Source organism: Dryobates pubescens, chromosome 22 (assembly GCF_014839835.1).
Source record: "Dryobates pubescens isolate bDryPub1 chromosome 22, bDryPub1.pri, whole genome shotgun sequence".
Lineage (NCBI taxonomy): Eukaryota > Metazoa > Chordata > Aves > Piciformes > Picidae > Dryobates > Dryobates pubescens.
The window spans coordinates 15,765,957-15,791,845 of record NC_071633.1 but is presented as its reverse complement, the minus strand read 5'-3'; the positions used below and the strand labels follow the sequence as shown (position 1 = coordinate 15,791,845).

At 43.8% G+C, this 25,889-nt stretch overlaps 1 protein-coding gene across 1 annotated transcript in view; it reads right to left on the bottom strand.

Annotated features, from left to right (window-relative positions):
* Positions 1-25,628, bottom strand: part of OSBPL5 (oxysterol binding protein like 5) — a 164,034-nt gene extending 138,406 nt beyond the window's left edge. The window contains exon 1 of the mRNA XM_054171906.1: positions 25,221-25,628. Coding sequence (XP_054027881.1) covers positions 25,221-25,235 — 15 coding nt within the window. The 5' untranslated portion in view covers positions 25,236-25,628. The remainder of the gene's footprint in view (positions 1-25,220) is intronic.
* Positions 25,629-25,889: the final 261 nt, after the last annotated feature.

The window sequence follows — 25,889 nt, the reverse complement described above, 5'->3', positions numbered from 1 at the left end:
TCCTTGTCCTGCTTCCCATTAGACCTCTGGCTACAAAGGGGAGAGTTGAATAAAGAATAGAATAAAATATTCTCTGTAGCTGATCTCAGGGGGAGACAAATAATTGCATTTGACTATGGAGAGCTAACTTTGTGGTACTTTGCAAAAGCACCTTAAGTAAACCTTGGCAAAAGAGGGTTTTTTAAGCACAGCAGAATCCAAATGAAGCTTCCTCTGGGTGGGGTTGTATTAAAACCTTAAAATTCAGCCTGTTTTCATCAAGTGTTTCAGCCAACTTGTGGTTCTGCAGCAAAACTCTATGTTCCTCACAGAGTGCAGTGAAACCAGATGAAATTCAGCACTTCTGGACTCAGTCACAAAGCTCATAGGAGGTCTGTATCAGCAGTGAGATAGATACAAGGCTCTGCTGGTTAAAGCCAGAGTGAAGACCAGCATACAGAATAATTCCAGGTCCCAGTGGTGGGAAATGCTTATTATCAGGCAGCAAAAGCATAATGGAGAAATACCATACCATGTCAGCAGGGGGGTTGGAGATCATTCTATGTGCTTTTTTCTTTACCCAAGAAGATTGCTCTGATGGTGGGTCACAAGATTATGTTGAGTAGGTTGGTAAATTTTAGGGATATTTGAACAAAACTGTTTTCTTCTCTCAGATATGCAGTTTAAAATACATGTACAGACAGATTCTCCCTGAACAGATGTTACTTTTCACAAAATTAGGAGGCTATCATGTGTGATGAATACTAAATAGGTAGAGCCTAAAGGAAAGAGAGGAGGCTCTGATGAAGAAAAGAACATCCTCATCAGACCAAGTCCCAGTTCTAGCCTCTGCTACTGAATTTCTCTGTGCAAACCTTTTACCCACTCACAGTTCTTCATCTGCAGGATGGAGCTTTTCTCACAGGCTATGTTTACTTACATTTTAAACTCTTGATGTCAGTGAATGTCTTACCTACCATGTCTAGGACTGCAACTGCTCCTATTCTGATATAAATAACAATGTTTTATGTCATTTCTGTATTGCAGTTTATCACGTGTAGAGAGAAACACAGTCACTGGTTTGTTCTTCTCTATTCTTTCCTGTGGGTTCATGAGATGGTCCCTTAAAAATCCCCAAGGAGTCTCTGAAAGCACCAATGAGTTTTTAGAATGGAAGACAGTACCTTCCAAAACTAAAAAGAGCTACAAAGAACAGTTACCTTAGAGCAGACACAAATTGGTCTGTTTCTGAGTTTATTTTGTCATCTGCCTAGGAAAACAAACAAACAAAAACACCAACCAAAACCAACACAAAGTATTGAAGGTGTTTCTATGCCTTTTTTAAAGAAGGCTGTAAGATATACCCTAAACAGCACAATTCTAAAAGCATAACTCCAAGAGCTGGCTATAATTTTTACTTCACTCTCCACAGAAAGAAAAGCTTGCTGGATATGGGAGCAGTATGCTTGCTAGAGGGAGGCTGGGAAAGGTAGGAGAGTACTGTCTGAGGAAGAAGCAGGCTCTGAGTTCTTACTCAAAGTACAGGTAAGTGGCTCCAGAAAGCAGGATTCAATTATCTGGCAGTTGCTTGGCACAGTATCAGCTCACTTGTAAAAAGAAATTCTGTTCTGTTAAAATGGGACAGGGACCATTCTAAACACAACATGAATATGAGCAGATACCTGTCAGCTTGCCTATGCAGATTTCTTTTTCCTAGTTACGTTGGTCTAATTAAATGCTTTGTGTTAGAGCAGGCTGGACATTCTGATTTAAGTGCAGACTGGATTTTGTCAGCACTGCTTAAAGAATTCATGCAGCAATATAAAGTAAAAAGAGCAGGCCTTGATTTTAGGCACAAAAGTGTCCTCCTGAGAACTACTGCTGCTTTAATTACAGAGGTTCAAAGTCTCTCCCTTTCCCTATTATAACTATCCCAAGTTAATAAGCCAGGTTTGAAGAGACACTGAATTGATTGCTCTGCTGCATGATGTTCACCTTCACTTGAATGGATGCCAAGTCAGCTGACAAGTACTGTAACTGTAATGCCAGTCAACATTAACTACTTTACTTCTCAACAAAGCACACAAGGATCAAAGGACACTGATCTGCAGAAACACTTCCCAGAATACAGATCTTGAAGAACAGAGCATGGCTGCTGCTATGCATAAGATGAATATATTGAAGTCTACCTACAGGAAAAACTGCAAGGAAGACACAGGGAGGGCAACAAATTGAGTCATTTTTCTGGACAAGGTTAGAAGTGGGCTCTGCTTTCAAATGCTGGAGAAACAAATACTCTTGTTAGCATAGTTCTGTCTTGTTCCCAGAGAGATAGCCCTCTTAGGGTCTGGAAACAGGGCACTTATAGTGTCCCCCACCTCGCTAGCATTAACTGATGGTTGGGCAAGGCTTTTTCGGTGGATTTTAATGATCTGCAATGGTTTTCTTCAGAGACCTCTAGAGAGCATGATGCTGAGAATACTTCATCTAGAAGTACAACAAGAAGGAGGAGCAATACATGAAAGAGGGATAAGTAATCTGCTGAATTTGTTACCCTGCACAGAAATTATGCCTTGACAAACTCGGCTAACTGTCTGATGAAAAAGGAGGTTTAAAATGACAGAAGTAGATAATACTGACTGCTCTGGATGAAATCTATTCTGTGGTTTTAGAGGAATTCTGTGAGAACCCTTCTCTGAGGATTTCAGGGAATAATTATTGTCAGTTTTCTGAGCACTTCATGATGTAAGAAGCAAAGCTGGAAATCACCCCTACAAAAGGGCACACATACAAAACACAAGCCACTGCCTAGGTCTGAATACAGCTGGTTTTCACTTCCAGATATCCAGAGCCACCACAACACCCATGGGTTCTCCAGGGTAGAAAGGTTATCCAGTTCACATAAATCCTCACAAAACAGAGCAAATTCAGCCCATTGTGCTGCAAAAATTCCCCATGCAGCTGTAAAGAAGTACACATGGTCAGCTACAAGCCCAACTTGCCACCCAAACTGTAGGTCTTAACTCTGCAATAGTTTGCTTACAGGAGTGAATCTTTTGAACCTTAACAAACCTCTGTGAAGAAAGAGAACAGCTCTCTGCAGTAGCTCTTTGACACCACATAAACACTGATTTACTGACCATGCATTCCTTCCAACAGTGCTGATTTTTCAGACTCATATTTCTAGCCAGGAAGGCAAATCTTTACCAGAAAAAAAAGAGGAAGTGCAGTGGAAAGGCAAACCAGAGACAGATGAAGCTCAGTAAAAAAGAATTACCTGCACAATAGTAACTGAATTCAGACAGAAAATTAAGCAGTCTCACAGTATACCATGTCTAATTGCTCTCATGAAGGCTGGGCTGCTGATTGTTCTTAGTCACTTAAAAATAGAGTTCAGCTACCAGGAGGCATGCCAGACCAGCAAAAAAATATCAGTGTTTCACCATATCTTAGCAAGATCTATGAAAATCTAGAAACTTTGGATGGAAAAGGCCTATTAAGTCAGCTCATTGTGTCCTTGCACCAAGACTGTTTCTAGTCCTTGTTATATTTTCTTGGCCTCTGTAAGAGTCTGCCTACAGCTATCCATTTGCAGCATGAGGCTGCAGCAGCTCAGGGCTAGAGATAGTGACTGGGGCACAGAAAGGCTGGGAAGAGAAGCTCTATTTTGCACCACACTGATAATCACACAACCAAATAGAACTAAACAGATGGGCTGCTTTGGTGTTAGTTGCTTTTAATACTTCTTTTAAAAGAGACAGGACAAGGTTTTATTGTGTCTTCAAAGCAAACTGAAAGCAGCAGAATTTCTGCCAGATAACGTGACCAGCTTTTCATGTAAGCAGCCCCAGCTATAACACAGCAAAGCTCTCCCTCTGGTCTGATCCCAAAAGACATTTTCACTGAGAGTATTTAGAATCAAATGTGCATTTAACTCTTCTTTCCATTTCACACTCCATTTCTAGTGATTAATGCTTGTGCTCTAGATGGATGAAAGCTGAAACAGATGTTATCCACTCAATGCCATTCTGATAACCCTGAGCTAAAGGCTGAAATCCTCAGCAGATTAGTGGCTGAAATAACAAATGGATGAATAGTGGAGAGTAGGGGTGAACAAACCCTTGCAGGTTTGATTTCTGTGGATAACAATGCACAGAGGCTGTGTAATCTCTGTGCTAATCTGCCAGAGGAAAGATTAAATGGCAAAATTCCAGCACTGAGACCTGCAACTCTCCCTTGCTGGACTGCTTCAATGTGACCACATCTTTTAAGCTGAATGTCATTGTGTAACCTCTTATTTTCTTTTTATTGAAACAACGACTTTTTTTTCTTGTATATTTTGTGTATTAAGTGTACTTGCAGCCACTGTATGAGCCAAGCAGTGCAGAAGAGGTTAGGAGAAGTATTTGGATTTCCACTTTAATGACTTTTATGTAGCCTTAATCAAGACACACTTTAGACAATGTGGGAGTATATTCTACATTCCTTCAGACCTTGCAAGTGCTTTGGAGAAATGAACCTGGCATAGCTTTGTCCCTCTTCTGTTCTTCACCTCAGAGAGATAACAACATGCCTCAAAGCTGTGGTGTATTAAACTATAGGCAAGACAAATCCACTCACTGAGGGCACGTCTCTCTCAAGGGAATTTGAGAGAGAAGGACATCTACAGCATCAGTATCCTGAAGAGCAGAGACCTGGCAGGTAAGCAAGCACCAGCTGGATAGCTCCACATATCAGCTGGGTTTTTTTGGTTGGTTGGTTGGTTGGCTTGGTTTTGTTCATTTGGTTTGGCTTTTGAAGAGTGATAGAATCATAGAATCAATAAGATTGGAAAAGACCCGAGAGATCATCAAGTCCAACCCATCACCCAAGACCCCGAAGAGTCTCCAATGACTCTCTTTAAAGCACAGAAATGGCAATACTGATGCAATAATCTAGTCCAATATCCTGCCTCAGTAGCAGATGTTTCTGGTGGAAGGAAATAACCTGCAGTAGGCTGGTGCAGGATAATCTGACCCCCACATCAGATCACAGCCTGGTCTTCAGTAGTTCAGAGGCTTGCAGAGTATTTAGAATCCTTTTGAGAGGGTTTTCTGGCTATATTAATGATTAATTTATTTCCAATATCCATCAGAGAGGCTGATCTCTGCTTTATGTGTTAGATCAAGTCCCATAAGACACCTAAAAAACTGGAGGAAGGATTATTAAAACAGTAACTCAAAGCACCGTTCCCAAATGGCGAGAAGGGCACACAGCTTGCCTTGTGAAACTTGTTGATGTTGGCTGAATTCATGGTGCAAGCTCCTTGAGGCTTATTGCCCATTCTGTGCTCGTTCTGTGTCTGTTGATAACACATAATAAATCACAGCAAAGAAATCAGAGAGAGGCCCAGCTCTTCCCCTCAGGCTTAACAACAGGCCAAAAGACCCAGACTTGGCAAAAGAGACTTTGCAAAGAAGCACAATGGTTATGCTTTAGAATTTAGTGTTGACACAACAGGTATGAGGTGAAGAGTAAGGAGGTAAATACACTCCTTTAAAGATATGTTCTGAAAAACCCACTTCCCAACTCATAAACCTCTTCCCAAGGATCATTTAGTTCTGTTCCAGACCATAAGATGACTTAGCTGAGGAATAACACAGCATTGTAAATTTCAGGGTGCTCATTCTCTGATCTTTCATCCCCAGGTAGCTGCAGAGATCCAAACTGCTTTCAGCCTTCTCCAGGCTCCACTTCAGGAAGCTGCAGATAAACTATTACTGAATCTGCACCTTTCCTAGCTCTTCAGTGACACCTTCTGGGACAAAAATAGACTAAACCAGTCTTAAGTTTTCTTGCAGCTGTTTTTACCTACGTGTAGGAGTCAAGTGAGATATTTGGAAGCTAGCTCCCAGGGAATGGTGAGCACACAAGAAGTGCTGCCCAAGTATACTGCCACTGCCTGTATGCAGCACCCTGGGAAGTGTGATCTCTCTGGAGACTGGGCAGGAGATGAGTCCCAGATGGCCACAAACCTGTAAGCTTTAACTTCTCCCAACACATGTTTTGGTTTCTTGAAATTGCTATCTGGGTGGAAAAAAGTCACACTCAAACAGCTAGATCCTCTCTGGAAGAGCAGTAAAGATGAAGGAGGAAGTTGATATTAAAACATTTTGTTCTTGTGGAGAGTGATCTAATCTTTGCTTGGGAACAAGTTTGAGCTGCAGTTGTAGTGTGATGCCAGGCCATAATGCTGGCATGCTGCTGGGCCAGCAGCACTTTAAAGGGCTGGGCTGCAATTCCTGCTCTCATGCAACCCCAGCTGCAGAGCACAGAGGCACACAGGCTCCCCCAGTCACAGGGGGAAGACACTGCTTGGTTCACTCCCAGGGGAAGATGCTGGGAAGATGAGCAGGCTATGCTAGCACAAAGAGGTCTGATCTTGAGTTCTCATGCAGATATAGCCCCTGACTTGGTGCAAATTTACTGCCACTCAGACAAGTAGAAACATCTGATTTTCCTATATACACACTGTCTCATGCAAAGTTCCATTTGATCACAATGTGCTCCATCAGGATTTATCTGAGACTTTTTGGCATGTTCACTCTGCCTGTCCCTGGCCTGTTTATTAACCTATACACATCAGAACAGACACCGTGGGCCCTTCATGTCCTGTGCAGCTACTGTTTTGCAAACAGATCACACAGTGGGGAAAAAAATAGTATTTTAAACCTGCTGCTCTTCAAGTCTGACACCCAGCATGTTTTTGTCTGGCCTGAACAAAAGGTGAGCCAGGAGCAGGGCATTTTCTCCACCCATGGCAGCCAGCAGTACTGCAATACTGACCCAGATAGTGAGTTCCATGCCCAAAGGCACAGCACAAACAATTACATTTCTGTGACCTGCAGTAGTATGTCAATAAGCTACTGTGAGCTGCATAACCCTCTCTGTGTGCTGGCCCAGTGCTGCCTGCTTTCACCTGTGCACATTTCCCTGCAGTGTTAGGGTTTCTCTGTGAAGGAGGGTGTATGAGGCAGGACACATTGGAGCCTGGAGAATGTACTAGCTGTAAATGGGGAGTGCTGCACAGACAAGAGCCACTAACAAGGCTGGCAGTATGCAACACAACATAATCAAAGCAAAAAGCTACTACTCACGTCTCCTCTGGACTGGTGCATTAATGATCCATGCCCTTCTGGTGGAAGGATGCTAATGTAACCCATGAATCGTGCTTAGAAAGAAAAGAAGAGCAAAGAATAGCTGCACTTTTGATTCCCTTAATTTCTTCTCTGCAGCAGCTACAGGCTGAGCTCTTTGCCTATGCAACCAGCAATAGAACAAGAGGACACAGTCTCAAGCTGTGCAAGAGGAAGTTTAGGCTTGCTCTTAGAAAAAAGTTCTCCACAGAAAGAGAGATTGGTCATTGGAATGGGCTGCCCAGGGAGGTGGTGGGGTCAACATCCCTGGAGATGTTTAAGAAGAGACTGGATGAGGCACTTAGTGCCATGGTCTAGCTGATTAGATAGGGTTAGACTTGATGATCTTGAGGTCTCTTCCAACCTGGTTGATTCTGTGATTCGTTAAGAGTTGCTAAGTGCGCTGCCAAGGTCGAAAATAAAGGAGAAAATTCCCTGTGTGTCTGTATGTACCCCATGGGTCCAGAGCAGAGTACAGATCTCTATGTGCTTCCTGAGGACATCAGCATAGCTGCATAGAACAACACTGTCAAAATTATGGAAATCAAAACCAAACCAACCAACAACAACAACCACAAAAAAGAGAGTCTTCTGGTACAGTGACATGGGAAAGGAGGAGATAGGACGTGGTATTTTGAAAGGAAAAGATACCTGCCTTATTTCATATGTATGTCTGGGCTTGATTTTCCCCTTGCATAAATCAGTGGAAAAGTCATCTTCAGCAGCATATTTAACTACATAATTACCTTTAAGTACAGCCTTCATCCTGATTGAAATCAATGTGTATTTAATCACACTGCTGCATTGGTGCCTGAATCAAAAGTCTGCTAAGGCTCTTAAAACTGGCATAACAGAGGTGTAAGAGTTCACAATCAGATACTCCAGGGTAGAAGGTAAGTTGCTACTGCCAAGGAGTTATTAGAACACGTGATGTTATCTTTTACCAAGAAATTACACCATGCTGTGTTATGACAAAGAGAATTTGTCTTTCCAGCCATTTCCTACTCTGGTGCCCATCAGCTGACAATGACTCTGCAGGAGCCAGTGGCCAAACAACACCCCAAATTCTTGGGGCAAAAGCTAAAATGCAGCAAATTTTGTGCATAACATGAGAAGGCACTTAATGAACGGCATGAACTGATTCCACAGATAAACCCAGCAGCTGGTAATTGCTAGGAGTTATTCAGGCTGACCAGCTATTCTTAGACTCTCATTACTGCACAGCACCAGAGCGGATGTGGCATGTCTACATCATAAACACCACGATTCAGCAAAAGGGTTCAACATGTGTAATACTCTCACTGAAGTGGAGCTGAGACCAGATAACATCCCATCCTGAGGCAGATTATGCCTTAACATGGCTGATTTCAGTGAAGAAACACACATCAGCTTCTGAACTCACAAGTACTGGAGCAACATCTAGGAAATCCACATTAAAAAAAGAAAGAAAAAAAACACCACAAACAAACAAAAAGCAACCAAAAAAACAAAAGTAAAAGGATCATTTCATTACTTTTTATCTGCTGCAAAACAAAGCACAGCACACTAATTCATACCAACATCATCATGGGTAGCCCAAGAGATAATTGTTCAGCATTTAAACGGCCCTGTAAGTTGAGAGCACCAAGATCCATGACTCGTTTCAGAGCTAGTTTCTGAAGGAACGCTTACAGAGTGAGCAGACCAGAAATTTTCTTGGCAACCCAGTGTTGCTTATCTTCCCCATGTCTTCCCTTTACCATTCTTCACTAAAGAGAGTCAACTTCTGGGTTTCCAAAGCAGGAAATACTCTTTGAATCTTCTACAGAAAACAAACAAACAAACAAGACAAACCCACGAACCCACACAACAACCCTTCTCGTTTTCAGAATCTGCCTCATTTCAAAAAGCCAAATAAGTCTCCTTTCCCCTTGGCACCATTCAGGAAGCTAAGGAAGGTTAATAGAAGCACTTTATGCCTAGATTTTTTTCAAAGCTGATGCCAGCTTCACACATCTGGCAGATGACTCAAGTTCACCACAGCGTCTTCAACCCCCACCCCGCATGCAGTGCCACATCTCCTTGACTGTCCAAACTATACTCTGGGAAAGAGCTCCCTTTTGTCCTCTCTTTGTACTAGACTGAGTACCATGGAGCTGCTTGGTGTTAACCAGCCCAGCACAAAGGCCCAAGCAAGATCTGTAGAGCAGCAAGCTGCTGCATGCTCTTGTGGCAGGCATCCACATGAAGGCCTAGGACCAAAGCTTGGGAAGAAAACAGCCATGTGAGATGAAGAGAAGTAGGAGGGTGGTGTGGTTGGGCAAGGAGGATGCACAGCCCTCAGTGAGTCTGGGTGGTGTATGCAGGCAAATAATAGTGGCAAACATAATTGTTAACAACAGAAACAAGCCAGTGATCAGCCCATGACATTTGGTGAAACCCAGCACGTGCAACTTCCTTGGTTAATGGGAGCTGCTGCTAATGTATTACACACTAAATCACTCTAAACCACCCCTGACATGGGAAAAAAATCCCCTGGTTGTGTCACACCCTTCATTCTAGAGATGAAAAATCACAACAGCTATGACATTGCACTGGGACTTCAAGAGTGTAGATGGGAAGGCTGCCCAGGAGCCATAAACTTCCACAGAGTAAAATCTCTGAAATAATGTCTCAGCACTTACATATCAGAGCCTTGGACAGGCTGCCCTGCAGCATGAAGTCTGCTTCAGCACTACTTCATCTCCAGCTAGCTAGGCTAAATATCTCAGGAGCATTAGTGCTTTGCAATTTTTTTTGCATGGGACAAGGGCCTGTGGCTCAAACTATATTAGAGTGTGGGTTGCAATAAATTGAGCACATATGCAGACACTCAGGCACCTCATTTATCCATCTATGAAAATGGGTTGGGACTTCTGGATCAGCACAAGCACATGTGGAGCTGTTGAAGCTGAAAGGTTTCAATCAATGTTTAAGGAAAACTGCCTGCAGGCTACTGGCCTGTCTCCCCATCCCAAGAGAGGCAAAACAAAAATGCTGTGCTTAATCTTTTCTGGATCCTGTATATCCTAGTACAAAGCTCTAAAGAGAAACAGAATTAAAAGAAAACAAAAACAAAACAGGAGACAAGCCATCAGAAACACTCCAGAAATGCCTTGCACAAAGCATGAGCAAAGGTTTGCTCTCTGAAGCCTGCAGTGCACCAGAGGACATCTTTACTAGGAAAGTACCCTGGGGACTATCACTCATCCTTAGCTCAGTGCTCACTTAGCAAAGTGAAAGAGAAAATCCATTGCTTGGCTGCCAGCTGATGGCTGGGAAGAGTATGCAGCCAGCATGGGGGCTGCTCAGATGCTGGAAACAGGATAATGCTTCCTTCTCAAGATGGTGCCTCTCTTACTTTTATTCTTGGGCAACAGGCTTGCCATGGTCACCACCAAAGCTCACTGCAAACCAGCTTCTTACCTCATAGTGGTTTTGGCTGGCTCATGTTTAGAGAGTGACATGTGACTTCCATAAAGTTTTTTGGGGGGTGAGACTGAAAAAAACCAAACAATGAACAAATGGGAGAGGTACTACTTTTGTACATATATGCTTCTGGCTTTTCTTCAAGGCATGTCTTCCAGAAATGTCCTACACAGGGAAACAGCCCTGCACAGGGAACCCACACCTGGAAGTCTGGGCCCTGTTGGAAAGGCTTAAAGGTAGGGTTGGGGAGATTTGTAAGCTTTGTGCCGACCTTAGGACTGTGATAAATGCTTCTCCAGAAAACAGAGCCCTCTTATTTTCCTTATGGCACTTTTCTCTCTGAAAGAGCTTTTTAGAGAGGGAACATTATTCCAGCCCCAAAGAGATTGACTAGTACAAATAGAAGCTAGTGTAACTAAACCTTGGCATTACTAATGAAAGATAAATGAGACCCCAGTGCTACCAACGGTACAATTAGATGGCTGTCACATGGGACTGTTAACAATGGATGCATTTCAAGAATAGATCCTTATGCTTTCAAGAGATGTCCTTTCAATCACCAGCTCTTTTAAGAAGCTTCCAGATAAATGAATGGAAAGCAATTAATGGAGAACATAATGTAGTCACTTAACATTCCTGATATTGATTCCATTTAATTAGCTGGTAAGAACTCTATACTCCCGCAGAGAGGTTCTCCTCCTTCCTCAGGAATCTGATTATAAGAATAAAAATAACCTTAAAGAATCTTTCCCTTGGAGCCTACCTCTTGATATATTTCCAGAACTATACCTTCATGTAATTTTTCCTTCAGCCAGGACTACCAAGAAATTTCAGTTCTGAGGAGGGGATGAGAATGGTTTTTCTGCAGGCTTGAAGCATTTGATTTGCCTGCTAGAAACACCATCCATTAAACCTGCACTGCACTTCTCCTTTCCCTCAGAAAGAGTGGCAGATGTGTCAGGATTATATTTGTTGTGCCCAAACTGGCACTGGGTGTGTGTTCATCAGTGCATGTCTTTGGGAGTTGGTTTCCTGTTCGTAGAAGTCATTGCAGGACAAAGCTTGAGCCTTTCTGAGTTGTGTTGACCATGTCAGGGAAGCTTACAGCACTACTGAGGCAAAGATCTTCATCGTAACCAGAAGATGGTAAATTTGTCTTGCAGTATAACATCTTCCAGCAACAAAGCTTTCCTGCCAACCCAGATGATATAGACAGGAGACAATGGCATCACTAGATTAGGCATTAGGAAGAAATTCTTCCCCATAAAGGTGGTAAGGTACTGGAACAAGTTGCACAGAGAAGCTATGGAGGCTCCAAGCCTGGAAGTTTCCAAAGTCAGGTTGAATGGGGCCTCGAGCAGCCTGGTCTAGTAGGAGGTGTTCCTGCCCATGGCAGAGAGGTTGGAACTAGATAATCTTTAAGGTGCCTTCCAACACAAACCAGTCTATGATTCACTATAGCTGTATGGCTTCTCCAGTAGCTGGGGTATCCTGTGCAGAATGAGCTGTATCATGCAGGTACAGCCTTAGCTTTCAATAGATCTATAATGAGTCTCCCATGCAGAGCAGATGAATAAAAAAGCAAGGCTGAAAAAGAAGATATCCCTGGAGCAAAGGAAACTATTCAGGTCTTCAGGTAATTTAATAAGGTTTGATAAGAAAGGAGATATTGTTCAGGAAGACTTGGGGTACACTGAGATAACTTTTTTTTCTCCTTTCCCCTGAGTTATTTGCAAAATCAACACAAATTTGCAAGATGTGTTGCTGATTTTCAATCTGCATTTTTTTGCTGAACAAGATTCACCACTTCTAGCTCTGACTGGAATGGAAATGACGGAATAACTGCAGGAAATTGCTTCGTTCTGCTGCTCTCCACAGCAAGTGGCTTAAACGCACGAAAATTAGCACATTGTTCCGAAATGGAAATCAGCCAAGAAGTGAGGGAAGTACAACATGCCTCAAAAGACTAAATCTGCTCCAGTATTTTCAGATCAACGTGCAAGAGCAGAGGTGCATGACTCCCACTAGCACCAGGGAGAGCCGCGACGCTGCAGTACAGGTCTTTGAGAGGAGCATGTCCGAGATGAGATTTCACTATGCTCTCAGCCAGCACTGCCTTGCAAGAGCTTACAGCCTTCTAGCAGCAGAGATGAGAAAGCAAACAAACAATGAGGGGAAAAATACCTGAGCAGTGAGAGCAAGGTGTAAGGAAAAGGTAAACAGGAGTAGCAGTATTATTATTTGCATTTATTGCCTAGGAAATTTGCCACAATGAAGGTGATCAAGGTGCAGGCTTGGAAAGAATGGGTAATGTGGGTTCTTTTACATTAAATTCAGCACTATATGAACTGAAACTATACATAGACACATTCTGACAGAGGTAGATTGATTAAGCTGAATGCTTTTTATAAGTACTTAAGCATATATGGTGGAGAATAAACATTTGGAGTGAGCTACAGGCAGCTGTAGGCATCTAGTCAATAGTGTAATCACTCCAGTCAGTGCTCAGTGACCCAGATCTTCACAGCAGAGTTAATCCTGTTTTACCAAGGGCCTCACTGCTACATGCAATGATTTGCCCTCTGGACATGCTCACTCTCCACTGACTGTTGGAAGATTCCTGCTAACCAGGAGGCTAAATTCAGATTTAAAACAGGTCTCTTATCTAGTCTGACATGGCAAAATCACTTCTATAGAGTTAACATTTGCCTGGAAGGCTTTTCTGACCTGGCATTCTGGATGTGTTCATTGCAATGAAGATCTTTTGATGATTGACTTCAATGGGAGAAGACTCACACTCACATCCACAATTTTGAGGAAGTTCTGGTCACCATATTCAAGAGTAAAATCAACAATCTTTAAGAGAGTGCTATCAGAAAGAGAGCTGGGCTTCCTCCAGTGATTTAACGTGGTCTGCAACAAACCACACTAAAAGATACCATTACATCCTGGATCTTAAGGCTTTTATGCAGAGGTTCATCAGATTCCACATCTCCACCAGAAAATTGGGGGTGGTGGTGTGGATGTTAACTGAAGGGGTTTAGGGCAGCAGCTCATCAAAACAGGGACACTCAGAAGCTGGCTCACATTTTTTTATTAGCAAGACAGTAGAGAACATTGCCTGGCACCTTGCTGCACAGCCCAACAGCCAGCTGAGAAGGAGCTAGGTGTATGGCCTGACTTTTTATTTAACTGGAAACTTGTCCTTCTCATGACAAAGGCTTCTTCACCATCCTAAACACAATCACAGAAAGGAGATAAAGCAGGCTTCTTTTCCATAAGACACTGTAAAAACAGCTAAAGAAATGCATTCTTACCCCAGTGTTGACTCACATATATAGCAAGATTCAATCTCTAAACAGTGATCTGAGATGAGACAAAGACTGCCCAGAGGGTCATGGTAGAGTTTTTCCCCTCTTCCCCATCCCATCTGCTCTAGGACCTTCTCCCACATCCAGCTCTTCAGTCTTGAGCAATGGAAGGCACTGGAAAGAGCCAGCCAGCAATAAAATCTCCTTGGCAGGCTCCTCTCTTCTGTGAGTAGTCTCAAACTCAGGATTGCTGTGAACTGGGACCAGCTATCCTTGTGCTCCACAGAGCCTGCATGGAGCCATGGAGCTGCCATGCTGGGGCTCAGCTTGTAGTCCACCAAAATGAAGTTTGTAAACTATGACATTGCCAAATATACTCTAATAAAAATATTTCTAGTGTGAGGCCAGAGAAGAGGGTTGCAAGTTTAAAAGTCAAGGCTAAGAGTACATTGTTCTTCAAAGCAGAGGGGAGAAGAGGTGAAAAGAAGCTAAAAATCAAGCTGCAAAAATATTAGTGCCTCTGGGCACCTCCAGGAACAACTGAGGAGTGGATTGTCTTTTGTTTGATGGAAGAGAAGGGCTCTGTTGCCCAAATTAAAACCAATCGAACTCCACTTCTCTGAATTACCTTCACTACATTGCTGGCTTTATCTATGTCTGGCATAAATCCTGAGGTCATTGGAAACCATTTCAGTAGAATAAATCCTGTTTACAGCACTTGACAATTCAGTTCAGCGAGTTTGTAAGAGCTTTGGCAAAAAGCTTACTGTAAACCTGGATTTGCATATTTTGACCTTCCCTGGGACCGGTATCAGAGCACAGCTGAGTGGTGTGTTCCCTCCTGTGGATGCACCAGGGAACCACAAGGCAAAAAATTACTGTGTGAGAGCTGATGTTTGACACTCTTAGGCCAGGAGCCAACCTGGCAAGCATAGCACCTGCAATGCCTAGGCAGAAGAGGTTTAAACCATACCTTAGCAGCTACAAGGCTTTTGCAATCCTCTCCTCCAGAAACTGGTAACCTATTTCTTCTCAGCTTCTGGCAGAGCACATGCTCCTCTTGTTAATAAAGTACAGTATCTCCAGGGAATTCACAACCACTGGAAAACAGTCTAACATAAAGTAGGAATTTAGCTTGCAGAGCTATTGATAAAGGTGGTTTACCTTGGGATACAACTGGCCCCTCTTCCATGTGGCAGTCACTAACAAGACAACATGCTTAACCATGAATGAGGTGTTTGTAAAGTGCCTTGTCTGCACCTACAGCAGAGCCAAGGCCTTGCAGCACCTTTTCTGGTCCTGAAGTCAAATGCCTTTGCCTCTCCTACTCCTCTTTCCAAGTGTGCCAGCACTGTGGGCAATCCTGCTTCCCATGTCTGTCCCTTCCAAAACGGAGCCAGCTGCAATTCCACATCTGCCAAGGCATTTGGGTCAGTGACAGCTGGGCACACCAATATGGCTAGAAAACCGAGATCCAGCTCTCCTCTGACAATCTACCTCCTTGAAATCACTAGTAACCTACACATAGATATGTCCTAGCAAAATACAGCCTATCAGCTTTAAGAAGATCCGGTCCTTCTGATTGCCAGACCTGGGAGAAGTGAGCAGGGGTATGGAACAGAAGCAAGACACCTAATGAAACATGATGAAACCTTTCCTAGAGAAAAGCTCCTTCAGTCTGGTCAGTGGATTTTGGCTCCATATTCAGAGTCTCCTAATTTACATAAGTCCTGATCTTACTGAAATTCATGATTGGTCATGCACAAATCTACTAATATTAAGGAGACAATGTTTTTTTTTACAGTTAGTCCTCAGTCCTGCAGCAGTTCTGGACTTTGAGACTTCACTTCTGCACTTTCATCTACAAGATGATAAAATACTTGGGGAAATGTTCATTGTTTTATGGCAGAATAAATGAAGATCACACCAACTAGCTGTGAAGAACAAACATGCTATTAAATGTGCTTGTGTGTCAGAAGAAGGATCCTGACACAAAGAGTAGATGTTTCAAGAGCAAGTCAGTAATATGCTTCTCATATTCATTATCATGCTATAAATTATGTATAGAGTCATCTTTATGAGGCCAGAAAGATCACTGTGATCATAATCTGGCTTCTTGTTTAGAACAAGGCAGAAGATGCTGCTGAACTCACTCATACATATGTATTTCATATTTAAAAAACCATACATCATCAGGATTTAGCAATTGTAAGTGGTGAAGAGTCCACCACAAGCCCTGGTAAGTTGTTCCAGTGATTGATTAGCCTCTTTCATGTAAAGATTAGGTTTATCTGCTTATCCTCCTCTCCAGTGCTGACTGCCAGACAGGAGAGCCTCTGACATGCTGCTGTCTCTGATAAGAGGCCCCCACCACATGAAGCAGTGCTGGGTAGAGACAGCCTGGGTAAGTCAAGTGCAGCCAGCAGCACAGCCTCCAGAAACTGGTTCCTGCCCAATTGAATCGGTCTCATTTCAAAGCAGGCTAACCTAGCTCAGATATGGGCTGATCTAGGGCAGTTATGTTGCTTCTGGTACACAGGAAGACACAGGGCAGCATTTTGGATATCCCCACATGGTGTCCTTTCATGCTGCTGATGTCAGTCAGGCAGCATAGGAAAGTTGCTCCTCCTGGCATGTCAGCAGGAGAGAAGACAGCTCAAAAGCCACCCACCACCATCCTTCTCAAACTGCAGTCTTTGGTGAGAAGACTCAAAAAATCAGTTGCTTGCCTTCCCTGCCTCAAATGCCTGAGGAGACTTTCTTCCCCCTCTCCCTCACATTTGTAGCACAGGGATCTGGCCACATAGAAACACAGAGTTTGCTTCCTGCACCTACCTCCAGCCAAGCCAAACAGCCCTGGCCCAGTGCTGTAGTTTATCCCAGCTGGGAACTCAGTCCCACACAGCTGCTCACTCATTCTCCACAGTGGGATGGGGGAAAGAATGGGAGGGGTAAAAGTGAGAAAACCTGTGGGCTGAGCTAAAGGCAGTTTAACAGGTGAAGTAAAAGCTGCATACACAAAGCAAAGCAAAGCAAAACAAGGAATTCATTCCCCATTTTCCACCAGCAGGCAGGTGTTCAGCCATCCCCTGGAAAGCCAGGCTCCATCACACATAATGGTGACTTAAGCAGATAAACACCATCTTTTCAAATGTCCCTCCTTTCCTTCTTCCCTCAAGTTTATGTGCTGAGCATGATGTCATAGGTCTGGAACATCCCTCTGGTCAAATTTGGGTCAGCTGTCCTGGCTGTGTCCCCCTCCCATCTTCTTGTGCACCCTGAGACTGCTAATTGGTGGTGTGAGGGGCAGAAAAGGCCTTGACTCCATGTAAGAGCTGCTCAGCAGTGACTAAAACATCCCTGAGTTACCAACACAGCTCTCAGCACAAAACCAAAACACAGCCCATACCAGTTATTGTAGAGAAAAATAACCATCCCAGTCAAAGCCAGCACACCCAGCAACCATCTTCTGTTGATGCCTTCTCTGGCCCACAAGTCTTCTGCTGCCAGTGTTGGCAGTACTTTCGCTGCTTCCTTCCAGGTCACTGCTCTGGCTCTAAAGACACTTCTGTCCACCTCCCAAACCTTGATACAGTCTGCTAGATACTGTTAGCAGTTGCCACTGGCAGCCTAACCCTCAGCTGACAGCAAAGCTGTCCTCCTAACTCCTGCCACAGGCACCTGCTTGAGAAAAAAAATAAAAGCTCAGGTACCTTCCTCATCACCACTTGGGAATGTTACAGCAGCCACTGCAAAAAGCCTTTTCCTGATCTGGTTTGTATTTCCACATTTTTCTCCTCCAGTGTATCCCTTTACTCTTTTCTACATCCACCAACCACCAGTAGCTCTGGAGGGTCATGAACACTTGGTAAGTCCAAACATACTCAAGCCAATCAGACATCCAATTGCCCCATCCATGCTAAAACCTTCCCCTTGGGGCAGACACTCATCATAACTTGTTAGCCTTTGAGACCTGCACCCTTCCACTGAACATGGATGAAAAGTTAACACCACACAGACAATAGAATTACAGAACAGTTGAGGTTGGAAGAGACATCTTAGAGGTCATCCAGAGCCACAGTGTGTACCCTACCAGGCAGTTGGAAGGTCCCTGCAGCCATGGACAAAGGGAGCTCCACACCACCTTCTTCAGCACGAAACTTAAACCAGATCTTCTGATTCATGTACCTATTGGCTGCTTTGTGCTGTCTTTTTTGGGCTGCCTTTTGGGGCTTTTCTTTTTGCATAAGGATTGCATAAGCCTTGGGTTCTCAGGAAACAGGGCTTTAAAAAAAAAATCAAAGCACATTAAGTGTCATATCTAAGATTAGAGTCTGCAGGCAGGGATATGTAAACCAAATGTGTGCTGCAAGGGAAACAGCAGGCCCCTCTGCAGAACCAAACTGCCTCCCTCAAGCTCACAAGAATCTCTTTCACGTCTAGGTTTCAAACCTCTGATGGGCTCTCCAGGATTCAGGGATGAACACATTTTGGGGTTTAGCATCAGAAGAGACAGACCCTGTGCACAGCAGAAAAGCTGAAGGACTGACTTTGATTTACAGGCAACATCACATCCTGTAATAAATAATTTCATTAAGAGGGCTGAGGTCAGTGTCTCCACAACAAACCAGTGGCAGGAAAACCCTCCAGTGAAACCACAGAAAATGGTCTCATTACATGTCTGCAACACCTAGCCTAAAAAAATATTCTGCTGTCATGCTGGCAGCACTGCTAATGTCATGGGAGCAGCTGAACCACTCACTTGGGTGGCAAAATGAGGTCTCTTATGAGACCAGAAGATGCAATGTACTGTGAAGTTGCATGTGAGGACCTGTGCTTTTAAAGATAAGGAGTGCATTGCACTGCAGCCAGCTGACCTACATTTACAGCTGAAGATGTAAAGCTGACCCACAGGGAGTTCTGTCTAACCTACAAACACAGAAGGAGTGCTAGTCAAATGGACCATGTCTTTTAAAATGATAAACTGAGCAGAAGCAGCATGGGGACAGGCTTTGCCCAGCTGCCATATATAAGAAGCAAACTAGTTCAATATGGTATGGAGAGCCAGTGCTGGCAGAGAAGGATGTCACAGAGGAACTCCTACCCTCCTCAGCACAGCTTGCTGCAGGGGGGAAAGGACATTCTTGGCGTATGGAGGCAAACTGAGTGAGCAGTGAGCTGGCAGCATGGGCTGTGCTGGACAAACCAGGTCCTGGGGCCTCATTGCAGGCAGTAAGGCTGTGACAAAGCCAGGGCTGCTGTGCTTTCACAGCCACCAAGCCTGTGGCATCAAAGCTCACACAATTAGCGACACCCAGCCACAAACACAGCTCTCCACATGAGCATGGATAACCTTCAAAAGACCAGGGGGATAAATAGTGCATTGTAGGGCTGCTTAGCCATAAAGAGAGGAGAGCAGGAGACAGAGGCAAAAATCTTCCCCAGGCAAAGTGATTATAACTGCATCAGTATAAGGAAAGAATCACACACACTTGGGACTAGATTTTTAAGTTTCACAGACAACGTAGCTCTGTTGAGATCAGCACAGTGCTGCTTCACACTGTATGAGGATCTCCCTGTTGGCATAAATCAGCCTTTAGAAAAACAGGCTCCCAGTTAATTTCCTGAGTTCTGCCCCAAATACACTGACTTTTCTTGAACAGAGCCTTCCCTGTCCCGCTCTGGAGCTGCTTGGTCATATGACAGCTAGAGAGCACACGACCTTTTCTCCACTGCTTCAGTGGAAAAGGAAAGATGTAAAAGAAAAGTTGAAAGTTAATGCAAAACAAAATTGCACATCCTAAACCTGCCTATTAAAGACAAACTGTACGTGTTAATTAAGCCATCTCACCTATAGTTAAATTACATCACACCTACATTTCTTCCCTGGCAAGCGTGAGTGGCAGGTCCACATCCTGGAATTATATGAAACGACATCAGAGCAAGGGGAAAAGCTTTGCTGAGCTCAGTAAGTGTGTGCAAACCACCACAGTAGGACACAAAGATTAATAAGGGCTGAACAGAAAGCCACCTCCCAGACTAGCCAGTGTAACTTCCCTTTTGTTTTTCAGAAATCTCACCATCTTTCATCAGAACTTCTCATGGACAGGACCTCTCCTGGGACCGGCTGGTGTGTTCCTGGGGCGTTCAGGGAAAACTTGAAACGCAGCCATTACATCAGGGCAAGTCTGATGCAGATGCAATAACCTCCTAGAAGCCAGTTGGCGCAAGGTGCTGCAGTGGTTGTCTATATATATCACAGACCTGACTGTGTCAAGTTTGTTACCTTCACTCTCATGCAGAAATCACCATCCCTATAGGACCTTCCTGGCATTTCTGTGACACTCTGTGATGCCCATCAACTGCAACTGACATGACAAACTTGAAAACAAATCAATCGTGTTTCATGTACTGTATCTTTGTGCCTCCACTCACACAGAATCACAGAAGCACTGAATCACTATGCTTTCAAAAGACTTTTAAGATCATCAGGTCCAGCCATTATCTAACTCTAGGCAGGGCCACTTCTACACCATACACAGAGCTCTGTACCACAAAAAGGGGGCAAGAAGTTGGCTAAATATTTCCCTTTTTTATATTAAACTTTGATATTCACCATATTAAATGAGAACAAGAGGAATGTTGAAGCCCAGGCAGGAACATTTAATATAAACCCTAATCTGCTGGGACAGTACTGCTTGAGCAATTTCCTATTTCTGGCATGGATTCTGCAAGAAAGAAAAATAATTCAAGTGCTCACTGTTCCTTTCCTGAGACAACTGCATTTCCCTCCCCATGCTTAGTTTCAAATATGATCAACTATATTACAAAGGTTGAGGCATTTACCCATTACTGTCCTGACAATCTCATCAGTTTAGGAAGTTACTTCCAGATGTTACTCCTCACAGATAACATTTCAGCAAGTTCATGACCAGCAATGCTTCGTGGCCAAAGTTAGGCACTTAAGGCACACAGAGAGTTTTCTATTCACTCAAGGAAGGTGAACTAGAAAAACATTTCATAGGTGATTACAGGATTCAACAGCATAAGCCCCTATCTAAAGCACTTTTAAAAGTTAATAACCTTCTTTAAACACCTCACTCTGATCTTGAGCTACAGCTATTTACAAGGACCTGAGATGGCAGATCATTCCTCACCAGCTGAAACAGGCTGTCAGAAATCATTTTTGTTAGCTGCCATCTCCTCTAAGGATAGAGGTGGTGACCAGCAGACAGTCCACATGGCAAATTACCTGTTCCCTAAAACCTGCACCAGTCATCTGGATTTATGAAACAGCACAAAACTCCCTAAAGGGAAATCAAAATAACAAGTATATCATCCCCTCTGTAGTCTAGGCTGAAAATTACATGTATGTAACATCAGATAGAGTATTTCCCTCAAAACTCCTTCCTAAAAAGTCAGCTGAAAGAAGAAATCAGGTATATTGGGGGAACATTTGGTATATTAGGACTAGAGTATCAGCTGGAATAGAATAGAATAGAATAAACCAGGTTGGAAGAGACCTTCAAGATCATCATGTCCAACCTATCATCCAACACCACCTAATCAACTAAACCACGCAACCAAGCATCCTGTCAAGTCTCCTCCTGAACACCCCCAGCGATGGCAACCCCACCGCCTCCTCAGGCAGCCCATTCCTAACCTCCAGCCTAAACCTCCCCTGGCACAGCCTGAGACTGTGTCCCCAGCACTCCTTGCTTCCATTGTTTTAAGTGCCTTATGTTTGAGTTCCCTGAAGCAGTAACTTAAATGACTACAGTCTTTCAAAGGGTTGTTGGTTTGGGTTTTTTTCCCCCTCCACTTTAATTACATATGTAGAGAATGATTTCTTCAATTTTGTGCCTGGAAGTAGTGCTGCACGTGAGAGCTCATGTTAGCCCAGATTCCCACAGACTCCCACACTCCAATGATTTCTTCATCAAAGGAGCAGTGCCCATCTGGACACACTTAGCCAGCCACACTCCACCACACATATGAAATGATGCATGGTAGAGACAGGTACCATCTGCCTTGGGTTTTAAGCTATCATGTTGTGTTCATCATTTGCAAAAGGCTAAGAGGACACAAGTCTTTGCTTATATGGAGCACTGGGGGAGTTGGTGCCATTTGGTCATTGCCTGCTGTCAGATCACAAGCTCAAACTACTCTGACAGGGGCTGACAGTGCTGCAGCAGGTTATGAGTGATCACTGGTTGCCATCTTATTGATGAAGCTTTCCCAAAACAAGACCAATAGGCTTTCCTCGCTCTCTCCCTGCTTTCTTCCTGCATCTCCAAGCTCCTGGAAGGATCACATGAAACCTGTGAGGGTGGAAACCTCTTGTGTTCAAGGAAACAGAAGCATATATAGGCACCCTGGAACCCAGATTGTGCACCACAGGAAGAAAATAAAAAATCCTCACATATTCTGTGAAAGAATGAAATTTGCTGGTGATGTAAGAAGTTTGATTTGGAACATGAGGAATGCGTTGGCCCTGCTGCTCAGGTGTGTGCAACGTGCACCAAGCCTTCAGATTGGAAAACTCCGAGCTACCCAAGGCACCTTCTCCTCGTAGCATCCATTTTCCTACTCAAGACAATCTTCTGCTCAGAAAGCCCAAATTAAACTATATGTTCTGTGTTCCCTGGAAATAAGTGCCTCACTGTTGCAGGAGCTGCAGAGCATGTGATCAAAGGATGCCATATGGGCCGTTTATTAACAATGAAAAATGAATGCACCACTTGTCGGGCTGTAATTAAAACTGAAGAGCAGTATTGTTGATCTGGTTACTTGTATCACACAGCACAAACAGTTTCTTGCCTTATTAGTCCTAGCATGAATTCCCTGCACATCAGCTTTACAAATGGATATTGGTGGTAAATAGTTCATACTGTGGCTCAATAATATGCTGATATATATGCAAGCACATTGCCTACCAGCTTCCTACTTACATATGTGTTAATAAGATGGTGTTTATATACATAAACACAAATTCACATCCAAGCTAAACACAAACCCACGGTAAAAATAAAATACTGCAGTCAGTTCACGTGTCATTCTGAAGCTCAAGTGGTTTAAAATACTACTGTAGTTTGCAAGGCCCCATTCTAAACGAACATATTGGAAAAGCATTGCACAAAAGCTGTTTTAAACTGTCAAAATACAAACCAAGGTATTCCCACTTGCTTCACTCACATCTCAATTTTAACACTAAACATCTTCAAAGAAATGCTTTTGTCAAGAGTCTGAGACTCATCGTTTTCTCTCAGATCCATTTCTACAGAGCTGCCATATTTAACCATTAACAAAGATCACAAGCTTTATGATATTTTTAGTTGCCTCCTCTTCTGAGATTTTTCCACTTTTCTCCATTTCCCCCCTCTCCAGGCACAGGGACTAGAAATGCCTGTGTCTGTTTTCTACTCCAAGGAAAAATGAAAGACCAGAATCCTGGAACATTTACAAGGCGGAGGGATGCACTCAAGGTGAAGAGGACCGTATCAGACAACTTACAGCAGAACAGGGAACATCTGCCATGCTGTTTTGAGGCTGGCTGGAGTCATGGCCATCACTTTGCTACGAGCTGTGGGGGCAAGCCAGACCAGGATGATGCGTCCAATGTGACCTGTCCTCCTCCCCAGCCCTGCTGTCCTTGCTTCCCGAGGATTGCTCAGAGAAGCCACAAACACAGCACAGGTACAAGGGTGCCTGAAGTCAGCTTCCTGTGGCTCCCTTAGAAGCCTCAACCAACAAGAAGCAGAGCAGGAGAAGTGCATGAACACAGAAGAGATTTTAAAAGTAGTTTAAAATATTTAGAGGGTCAACAAAAGTAATATTTAGAAGGCACAGCACCAAAGTTTGTCAATGCTACCTGGTACAATTGCTTCAAAGTCATACTCGAACACATTTGCTGCATCATTTCTCAATAAGATAAGGTCCTACTTCAATCTTGTAACCACAGCTGATAACAGAGCTACATGACTTTGTATACTACCATTCCACTTGTCACAGGAGCCAGTACAACACAGTTACTTCCTCCTGCAGCTGAGATACAGCTGAGAATTGCACCAAGCGAAGCCTCAGCTATTCCAGCCAAGGCAAATCATGAAGCTGCTCAGGTTGCCCCTTGGCCCTCAGGAAGAAGAACAAAGAAAAACCTCATTGCCATCCACACAGTTGTGGCAAGCAGAGCCCAAGAGCAGAAAAAATGCTAGTTGAGGAAATGTTTGGGGACCGTATAAAGCTTCACTCATCTTCAGTGTAGTGCTTTCCCTTAGCCCTGAGGATGCTGTAGTGTCCCTGCACTGTGCTCAGTGGGGATCTCTCTGCAGAAGATGCTGCCGCCCCATTTTCTCCCCATCTTTCCCGACAAAGAACACTGAAGCACTACAGAGGGGTGAATTGAACAACTAGAGTGATAAAAGGTTGTTTCCCAGGTTGTCAAAAAGTTACAATTTCCAGCTCCATTCTGGCACTGCAGGTAGTCAGAGGGAAACTTCAAACACTTAGCATCCCCTCTGAAGCAGCAGGTTTGCTGAGCTCCCAGGATTAGCTGTATCTTTAAGTGTAGAGCTGCTGCAGTCAAAAAAGCTGCATTCCTTCAACCTGCTCTAGTGCTGCTGGTCAACAATCAATTCCTTAGGTAGTAGTAGTTGTGGAAGCTCTTCCAAAAATGTTCATCTGGAGAGCTGTTTGCAACTGACAGAGGTGCAATGCAGTATCCTGCCACTTTGAGCACCACACACGCTGGGGGCTACGTTGAAAACATTATCTTCCTTAGCTCTGCCCTATTTTTGCTCTGTGGCAAAGCACAACTTGCAAAGCAATCCATAGCATCAAACTTCACAGAAGTTGCCCTTAAAAAGGAATGGGCAAGATTAATCAGCAATTTTGAGAAGACTTGAGCAAATATTATCAAGCAGCTCTGGTATTTTGAGTTTCCACTAGCAATAGAATAAAGCTGAAGAAAACATTTTAATATCAACATCTTGCAGCTGTATTTTGTTCTCTTATGGGGAAAAAAAAAATAATGATAACAAAAAAAAAAAAGCAGCTTAAATCAATGTCTTGCAGCACAGGAAATAATCAGAGGAGGAGACAAATGCTGTGTTTCAACTTAGATCACTGCAACAGTTAATTGAGCATTTTGTGACAGCAAGCAATTCACCAAGTACATTTTCACATAATTAAGCAGCAAACGAGACACAGTCCACAGGAGCTGCACATTTAATTGTGTCAGCAATGATATCATAAAGCACTTTACACATAGATCATATGTGTGTACACGGACCTGCCTTTCTATACTTACCGTGCAGCAAGGCATGGGTGCTACGCTCGGCTCGAAACGATTGCTTTAAAGCCCCAGGCAGAGCAACCTTCCGCTCACTCTCATCTCGGGCAAGTCAGTGTTTCTGGAAGGTGGCCAGGCAAGATCAGATTCATCAGCCAATAAAATAGTCTAAAGCTGCTGTTCCACAGGAGACCGTTCCTCTGGCTGCGGACTCAGGAGCAGCCAATAAAGAAGGAAATCAGCGCCAGAGCGCGGGCGAGCGTTCTGCCCCGCACTGAGGGTCTGCTCTCCAAAAATCCAGCTTCCCTCTGCCTGTGCTGCTGTACACAGGCACCCTGCATGAAAAACGGCTTGCACTTGACTTGCCTGGCTAAAATAGATGCACAGCTATTCTGAACACTGACAAGGGTAAAGAAATCAATCAAGCAGGTGCCTCACGTGCTGGGAAGCAATACAGCGACATCCGGAGCTGTGACTTCACGCCGCTAGCAGGGGTACCACATCAGACCTAGCTTTGTAGGGGGTTGGTGAGACTCTGGCCGTACAATCTCTCCTTCACTCGAGGCAGAGGTGTCGTTCACAGTGGGCAGTGTGGAAACCATGAGATTCTTACCTCTTTTTTATCTTCCAGAGATGGACCTGCCTGCAGTGGCTGCAAGAAACCATCCTGTCCTCAGACCCACGTGT